We start from the raw sequence: 10,000 nt of genomic DNA on the forward strand, positions 1-10,000 counted from the left end.
AGACAGAGAGAGGGAGAGAGAAAGAGAGGGAGGAGACGAGGACAGACAGACTCGCACGAGACAGAGAGCATTTAAGACAGAGAGAGAGAGGAGAGAGGAGACCAGAGAGAGAGAGAGAGACAGAGAGAGAGAGACAGAGAGAAGGAGAGAGAGAGAGACAGAGAGAGAGAGACAGAGAGAGAGAGAGACAGAGAGACATAAAAAAGCTAGTTATAGCTAGCTCATGAATGCAAACAATCCAAAAACATAGCAAAAGGACATCTGTTTCAGTAGCTATCGTTACCTAGCTGACTATATAGTTTGGTGTCATCATCTAAAATAACCCTAATTTATAAGACAGTTCTTATTTGATAAATGGTGGTCGGACCCATCTATGTGAAGCTAGCCACAATAAGGATTAGCGACAATAGTGGACTTTGCGGTTAGCCTACAAAATAAAAGTATGGCATAATTCTACTATTTGTTTTCATTTGCATCACCGTCAATGACATACTTTTATTTTGAAGGCAAACCACAAATACCCCTATTGTGCTTAATCCTTACTGTGACTAGCTTTACAACACATAACTCGGTCCGGTCGAACCTCACTAGCCAGATGAAGCTAGCTGGCTGCTTATAACGTTAGATTTGGGCAAGAGGGTTAAGTTGCTGACTAGCTATTTATTTTCATGAACCGACGAACAATTTCAATAGGCGAACAACAACTGGCAACCTAGCTAATACTGACACAAGGATTCCTAAATCATTGCTAAGAATAAAGAAAATGACTGCAGTTTCTACTGGTCATTGTTTTCAGGCTGGTTGTATTGTTGCTAGCTAGGTACCAAGCTAAAGCTAGCTACCCCAGAAGTTGCGGTCGAACAAATGATGCTTTATTACCAACACAGTATTGTAAACACATCGTGTTTGCAGACTATTTTGGACAGCTTTGACATTGCTACTGTATTATTTTTTATTTTTGACACGCAAAGACCCAAACGGCATTCCATAGGTATGTATGTCTTGAAGCTAATAGCAGTGACACTATTACTGTGTAACTCCGGTAGGGCAACATCTGAAAAATAGCACACTTGGTAGTGTGTACCGGTGCTCGATCAGTCGGCGAAAGCCAACATCACCCACGACAGAACGGTTGATTGTCAAGGGCAATGAATCCCATTATCTTGGCTTTAATGGATTTCACCTTTGAGGTATCTCACAGAAATGTTCTTACTCTTTCAAATAACTGCTCGACTTGTCTGCTCGATCCACACAGCAGACATTGTGGGCTAGGTTAGGAATGCTGTGTTGCACGTGTTTGTCAACATTTTACGTGGCATCATTACGTCATGTACCTACGTTATATAGGTATACACGGTAGCTTTGACATCGTTTTTTAACATCGGCGTTAAACTAGACATCGGGCCGATACCGATGTTGGCATTTTTAGCTAATATCGTCCGATTCCGATTTGTTCACCGATATATCGTGCATCGATAGATGAGAACTATAGCCATTTTATCACGCAGAGGACATATTGTGCATAATGCTTTACAGAGAGACTGTACACTGTGCATTGAGAGTGTGTGTGACAGTGTATGTGTGCATGGGTGTGAGTGTACTCACTGCCCAGGTCGGAGGTGACTGTAATAGTGGCCGTGGCGCCACGGGTCAGGGTTAAGGGGTTAAGGGGTTAGAGTAGGTTGTCCACCCACTCTGGCCAGAGCGGGTGAAAATGCGCTTTGGTGATGACATTTCAATTATGTTATAAAATACATTTTACAAGGACAAATGATTATGTTCTGAATCATTCAGTGGGGTCTTTCTCTGACATATCATCAACATCGTACCCAGAGTTGGATTTGGTGACCTAATACATCTAATGATACGCGCCGAGCTTGGTTGCCATAGCAGTGCAGGTTTCTCCTAACAACTTTTGAGGATTTACCATTTTGTGGTTGTCGTCTTCAAAGTTGTTTCCGCGGGTTGCAAAAAGCTAAATTAGCATGACGCGAGCTGAATTAAATGTAAAAGGCTTTGAGAATAAAAAGCTTGGTATTCGCTCAGTGCTCCGTTGACATTTCACAGAGATATGCTTGTTTTTGGGAGAAATCTTCGAAAAAGAAAAGGAGTTTCGAATTAATATCAAAAGCGTACACTAAAATGTCATAATCGATATCCATTTGACCTCTATATTGTTTTCTGTCCCGCGGATTCAAAGAGAAAGATGAGTTCAATGGGGAAAGTGAGCCTTTTAGACCGTCAGTAGCCTTCATTCTTGCACAGAATCCAGCCTAGCTAACACGATGCAATTTTCCTGATTTTTTACCACTTTTTTTCTCTTGCCTCCATTGATTTAGTCCCCCTAATTCTGTCCATCCTACAGGGGTAAAAACTCCAATACCTTTTGAACGGATTATGCTAGAGACATGAGGTTTGGACCTTTGGTTTTAGAGGATTAGATACACAATTAACATATGTTGGTAAAAGATGTCTTTTAATTGGACACCCTAGTCAGAGGGTTTAAGGGTAAGAGGTCAGGGTCAGAGGTTAGAGATCAGTGTATAGGTGTACTCACCGCCCTGGTCGGTGGAGACAGTGATGTCTGACAGGTTCAGGGTCAGAGGTCAGTGTATAGGTGTACTCACCGCCCTGGTCGGTGGAGACAGTGATGTCTGACAGGTTCAGGGTCAGAGGTTAGAGGTCAGTGTATAGGTGTACTCACCGCCCTGGTCGGTGGAGACAGTGATGTCTGACAGGTTCAGGGTCAGAGGTTAGAGGTCAGTGTATAGGTGTACTCACCGCCCTGGTCGGTGGAGACAGTGATGTCTGACAGGTTCAGGGTCAGAGGTTAGAGGTCAGTGTATAGGTGTACTCACCGCCCTGGTCGGTGGAGACAGTGATGTCTGACAGGTTCAGGGTCAGAGGTTAGAGGTCAGTGTATAGGTGTACTCACCGCCCTGGTCGGTGGAGACAGTGATGGAGGCCACAGGTCTCTGGTAGTTATTCATCTTAGACACTCCATTCAGTGACTCAATCTCAAAGGTGTAGTTGGCGTGAGCAGAGAAGTCCATCACCGTTACCGTGGTGTTAGTCAGGCCCTGGGGGCGGGGCACAAAGCGAAGCTCTTCCCCACAAAGCTGGCATTGGTCGGTCTCCGGGCCGCATCGCTTACATAGCACGTTATAGGTCAGGTCCCTGCGACCACCCATGTCGCTGGGAGGAGACCACTCCAACTGTAGACAGGTGTCGTTCAGGTTGAAGACCACGTTACGAGGAGGGGAGGGGGGGCCTGGAATAGAGAGAGAGCTTCGTGTTGATTGATCATGTTTCTGCCTCAACATCTCTGTAGTTTGTGGTGGTATGAGTCCAAATAAAGAGTATAGCACACATTGAAAAGGAACAGGCAAATGTTATTCCACTTTAAGTGGAACAGACAGCGTTTTAACTCCTTTGCAGATAAGAAACAAACAGACAGTCACATCAATCAAAAATATAAAATTCCCAGTTCATACTACAAAACTAACTTTATAAGAGGTTTTAAAATAGGTTATATTTGACTCAACATTCCATGACGTACACTAAGGCATTGTTGGTAGATTATATGGATGCAGTTCAATATATGATTAATGTAATTCACCAATACATTCCTTGGTAGTCCAAAAAATATTATCAGGTTGTAAATCACAGCTGGTCTGGTACATTGTAGCTGCCTCCATTCAGGATGCACTTTTTCAGTTTCAATGACTCAATATTTTGGACCAAAACGGCCGAATGTAACTAAGGCTGTGAATGTCAATATAATCAAACTAGCAGGAGCAATGCTCACAAGTCAGTCATAATGTGGCTAGCGTAACTATTTATGTATTAATTTAGCAAGCTAAAAACGTGGAGGCTAATGTGTGCTAGCTAGCTGCTGGGATGATGTCATGTCATTGGAGTGGGCGAGTGACTGACTTTTTCCCCTCATTGTTTTTTGGTTGCTACAGCTAGAGATGCAGGTGTCATTTGGTTAGCTAGCAATACATATGAATCGCTTTGCTAGCTAGCTAGCTAGCTAGCTTTTTTGAACTTTAACGACTGTTATCCAGTTAGCATATCTTGTGTGTTCGTAAATTCACTCTGGCTATCTAATCCAATTTCAGAGAACTCTCATCTAAGAGTGAAGGATAACTGATGAATTTATGAACACGCAACACCGCCGAATATGACCCCTGTCAAATGTTACCAGCAGCACAGTCTAGATAACATGCAAACAGCCTAACCAGCTCTGCTAGGGCGAATAAAATGGTCAGAACGAGGTGTTCTCTCATTTGTCTCTGGAAGTAGCAAGGAAGCTAGCCAACTTTAGACAGTTAGCTTGGGTGTTTGACTGCCATTGTCAGGAATGCTCAGATCAACCTTACTCCTCGGCCAGCGTGTCCAGTGTCAATAGTGCAGTGTGCTCTAAACGAACAACCCAGAGTGCACTCTGACATACTGAAGGCAATTTACAAACGCACCCTTAGTCGTCAATCAAATGTATTTGGCATTGATCAAATGTGCGGGCAGGCAAGTTCCCATTCAGTTGTCAAAACGTGGGACCAGCAGGCTACTACTCACCATTGTTTATCAGTGCAATTTCGATGGCCAAGTAGCTGAAAAAGTTTGAGTGTTTATCTAATGTTCCCTCGTTAGATTTGAGCTCATCTTGCTCTGGCTAGCATTAGTGTTGATCTTGTTGTTGATGTGCATAACTGAGGGAGAGAGAGCCTACCTTTTTATGGTTGTTTGATCAATAGGACTGTAAAGTTCCCAAACGTAAGAGGAGACATTTACTCATTTGCAGAAATCCATTCAGGTGTATTTTGGAGCTTTTGGTGAATGCGTTCTAATGGTCTAAAGTATTACTGTTGCTCCTGCCTGTAAACACACAGTCCAGGTCAAAGTGAATGATGACAGGTCTGTGTGGCAAATGGATTATCTGCATATAGGCCTACTGTAGCTCTGATTGGCTATGGTGCACCAGTCTGCATAGACTCTGGTCTTGGATAAGACAGATTTTTTGATTAGGTTTTAATTACTGCAGTTTATTAATTGTCCAAATCCATGCCTGCATTCCCACTCTATACTGATATAGAATATTCACAAATACCTTACTCTACATAATTTCCAAACATTCTATGAATTTATGAAACGTGAAAATGACCATATCTAAGTGCTCACTTGTCAGAAAACGGTGCCATGATGTTCCTGGGGGTGTACATGAACAGATTGTAATACAATGTCATGTTGCTAAAACGCTATCAGATCCACTTTAAACATGGCTAAAAAACAAAACCTTGCTATTATAATGCCATGTGTACTTTGATACCATTGTTCACTTTGACAAACATCTACTATCTACTACAGACAGCTTATCATCAAGGTGACTGCTTCTCCATTGTGTGTGAAGTTATTCTGGGAGAGGTATTGTGAGAGTAGGTGCATGCAGGCATTGAGTAGATGTGTGTGCAGGCATTGTGTGTGTGCAGGCATTGTGTATGTGTGTGCAGGTATTGTGCTGTACAGAGCAGTCTGCCAGCTGTCAGAGGGGCAGTGTTAAAAGGCCTGGGGGATTTAAACCCTCCAGTCCTGCCAAGCTTTCTGTCTGTCTGGACAATAGGCTGGAGCCCTCTCCTGCCTAACCCCGCTCCCAATCCCCCGCTCCTGTCCTCCTCCTACCTTCCTCTACCTTTCCCTGCTCCCTATCCCCCTCTCCTGTCCTCCTCCACCTTTCCCTGCTCCCTATCCCCCTCTCCTGTCCTCCTCCACCTTTCCCTGCTCCCTATCCCCCTCTCCTGTCCTCCTCCACCTTTCCCTGCTCCCTATCCCCCTCTCCTGTTCTCCTCCTACCTTCCTCTACCTTTCCCTGCTCCCTATCCCCCTCTCCTGTCCTCCTCCACCTTTCCCTGCTCCCTATCCCCCTCTCCTGTTCTCCTCCTACCTTCCTCTACCTTTCCCTGCTCCCTATCCCCCTCTCCTGTCCTCCTCCACCTTTCCCTGCTCCCTATCCCCCTCTCCTGTTCTCCTCCTACCTTCCTCTACCTTTCCCTGCTCCCTATCCCCCTCTCCTGTTCTCCTCCTACCTTCCTCTACCTTTCCCTGCTCCCTATCCCCCTCTCCTGTTCTCCTCCTACCTTCCCCGCTCCCAATCCCCCTCTCCTGCCCTCCTCCTCCTCTTCTCCATCCCTCTTTCATACCCTCCTCCTCATCTGCTCTCTCTCTCATATAACACTATATGCCTGTACTGTACTCTCCAAGAGTATATAACACTATATGCCTGTACTGTACTCTCCAAGAGTATATAACACTATATGCCTGTACTGTACTCTCCAAGAGTATATAACACTATATGCCTGTACTGTACTCTCCAAGAGTATATAACACTATATGCCTGTACTGTACTCTCCAAGAGTATATAACACTATATGCCTGTACTGTACTCTCCAAGGGTATATAACACTACATGCCTGTACTGTACTCTCCAAGGGTATATAACACTATATGCCTGTACTGTACTCTCCAAGAGTATATAACATTACATGCCTGTACTGTACTCTCCAAGGGTATAACATTACATGCCTGTACTGTACTCTCCAAGAGTATATAACACTATATGCCTGTACTGTACTCTCCAAGGGTATATAACACTACATGCCTGTACTGTACTCTCCAAGGGTATATAACACTACATGCCTGTACTGTACTCTCCAAGAGTATATAACATTACATGCCTGTACTGTACTCTCCAAGGGTATAACATTACATGCCTGTACTGTACTCTCCAAGAGTATATAACACTATATGCCTGTACTGTACTCTCCAAGGGTATATAACACTACATGCCTGTACTGTACTCTCCAAGGGTATATAACACTACATGCCTGTACTGTACTCTCGAAGAGTATATAACATTACATGCCTGTACTGTACTCTCCAAGGGTATAACATTACATGCCTGTACTGTACTCTCCAAGAGTATATAACATTACATGCCTGTACTGTACTCTCCAAGGGTATATAACACTACATGCCTGTACTGTACTCTCCAAGAGTATATAACATTACATGCCTGTACTGTACTCTCCAAGAGTATATAACACTACATGCCTGTACTGTACTCTCCAAGAGTATATAACATGACATGCCTGTACTGTACTCTCCAAGAGTATATAACATTACATGCCTGTACTGTACTCTCCAAGGGTATAACATTACATGCCTGTACTGTACTCTCCAAGAGTATATAACATTACATGCCTGTACTGTACTCTCCAAGGGTATATACCACTATATGCCTGTACTGTACTCTCCAAGGGCATATAACATTACATGCCTGTACTGTACTCTCCAAGGGTATATAACACTACATGCCTGTACTGTACTCTCCAAGAGTATATAACACGATATGCCTGTACTGTACTCTCCAAGAGTATATAACATTACATGCCTGTACTGTACTCTCCAAGAGTATATAACACTATATGCCTGTACTGTACTCTCCAAGAGTATATAACACTATATGCCTGTACTGTACTCTCCAAGAGTATATAACACTATATGCCTGTACTGTACTCTCCAAGAGTATATAACATTACATGCCTGTACTGTACTCTCCAAGAGTATATAACATTACATGCTTGTACTGTACTCTCCAAGAGTATATAACACTATATGCCTGTACTGTACTCTCCAAGAGTATATAACACTATATGCCTGTACTGTACTCTCCAAGAGTATATAACATTACATGCCTGTACTGTACTCTCAAAGAGTATATAACACTATACGCCTGTACTGTACTCTCCAAGAGTATATAACACTATACGCCTGTACTGTACTCTCCAAGAGTATATAACACTATATGCCTGTACTGTACTCTCCAAGAGTATATAACACTATATGCCTGTACTGTACTCTCCAAGAGTATATAACACTATATGCCTGTACTGTACTCTCCAAGAGTATATAACACTATATGCCTGTACTGTACTCTCCAAGAGTATATAACACTATATGCCTGTACTGTACTCTCCAAGAGTATATAACACTATATGCCTGTACTGTACTCTCCAAGAGTATATAACACTATATGCCTGTACTGTACACTCCAAGGGTATATAACACTACATGCCTGTACTGTACTCTCCAAGAGTATATAACACTATATGCCTGTACTGTACTCTCCAAGAGTATATAACACTATATGCCTGTACTGTACTCTCCAAGGGTATATAACATTACATGCCTGTACTGTACTCTCCAAGAGTATATAACACTACATGCCTGTACTGTACTCTCCAAGAGTATATTGACTGCTGCTGGGACAATTACGACATTGCCTGATTGATTGATTGATTGATTGATTGATGATACTCACGTGTGCAGGCCATAGTGGGTGGGTCTCTCTCAGATCTGTAGAAAGTCTTCTCACAGTGGCAGACAGCAGCTCCCTCTCCATAGCTGAAACTGTGAGGGGGACACTTGGAACACTTGATGTTCCCTGTAAACGCCTTGTAGAAGCCTGGTCGACACGCTGTGGAGAGAAAGAGGGATATATGGCTATATATATGTATATGGCAGGATAACAGACACAGAGATATGGTTATACTGTATATGGCAGGATAACAGGCACAGAGATATGGTTATACTGTATATGGCAGGATAACAGACACAGAGATATGGTTATACTGTATATGGCAGGATAACAGACACAGAGATATGGTTATACTGTATATGGCAGGATAACAGACACAGAGATATGGTTATACTGTATATGGCAGGATAACAGGCACAGAGATATGGTTATACTGTATATGGCAGGATAACAGACACAGAGATATGGTTATACTGTATATGGCAGGATAACAGACACAGAGATATGGTTATACTGTATATGGCAGGATAACAGACACAGAGATATGGTTATACTGTATATGGCAGGATAACAGACACAGATATATGGTTATACTGTATATGGCAGGATAACAGACACAGAGATATGGTTATACTGTATATGGCAGGATAACAGACACAGAGATATGGTTATACTGTATATGGCAGGATAACAGACACAGAGATATGGTTATACTGTATATGGCAGGATAACAGACACAGAGATATGGTTATACTGTATATGGCAGGATAACAGACACAGAGATATGGTTATGCTGTATATGGCAGGATAACAGACACAGAGATATGGTTATACTGTATATGGCAGGATAACAGACACAGAGATATGGTTATACTGTATATGGCAGGATAACAGACACAGAGATATGGTTATACTGTATATGGCAGGATAACAGACACAGAGATATGGTTATACTGTATATGGCAGGATAACAGACACAGATATATGGTTATACTGTATATGGCAGGATAACAGACACAGATATATGGTTATACTGTATATGGCAGGATAAGACACAGAGATATAGTTATACTGTATATGGCAGGATAACAGACACAGATATATGGTTATACTGTATATGGCAGGATAACAGACACAGAGATATGGTTATACTGTATATGGCAGGATAACAGACACAGAGATATGGTTATACTGTATATGGCAGGATAACAGACACAGAGATATGGTTATACTGTATATGGCAGGATAACAGACACAGAGATATGGTTATACTGTATATGGCAGGATAACAGACACAGATATAGCAAATTCACAAAAGAGAAAGAACGATGACATCAAATGGCAGGACATTTGTTACACAGTCAATGGACATAGGCTTAGACAAGCAAACACAATCTGTTGACCTGATGAAATTAATCTCTACTGATATATATCCAGAAAGACTCGGCAAATGAAGTACATTGAAAGCAGTAATGAGAAAAAAGCTCCCTCTATTCTCTCCCTTTCTTCTCCTACACTCTGTCCTCCCTCTCTCCCTGCAGTCCGATCCTAAAGCCTGTATACCTCAGGGACAAATGGCCTTTCAAATCCCTCTCAGCCTTTAACCGATGGTACCACACGCAC

General features: G+C 42.5%; 1 protein-coding gene across 2 annotated transcripts in view; it reads right to left on the minus strand.

The window, feature by feature from the left end:
- The window catches only part of LOC115155738 (ephrin type-A receptor 6), a 198,636-nt gene that overhangs the window by 69,906 nt on the left and 118,730 nt on the right, over positions 1-10,000 (minus strand). For both annotated transcript variants that reach the window (XR_003868121.1, XM_029702647.1), the window contains exons 6-7: positions 8,381-8,536; positions 2,936-3,271 (exon numbers count right to left, since the gene is read on the minus strand). Coding sequence is in view for 1 of the 2 variants with exons in the window: in XM_029702647.1 (XP_029558507.1) it covers positions 2,936-3,271; positions 8,381-8,536 (492 nt within the window). In the remaining variant the exon portion in view is untranslated. The remainder of the gene's footprint in view (positions 1-2,935; positions 3,272-8,380; positions 8,537-10,000) is intronic.

Source organism: Salmo trutta, chromosome 20, assembly GCF_901001165.1.
Source record: "Salmo trutta chromosome 20, fSalTru1.1, whole genome shotgun sequence".
NCBI classification, from domain to species: domain Eukaryota; kingdom Metazoa; phylum Chordata; class Actinopteri; order Salmoniformes; family Salmonidae; genus Salmo; species Salmo trutta.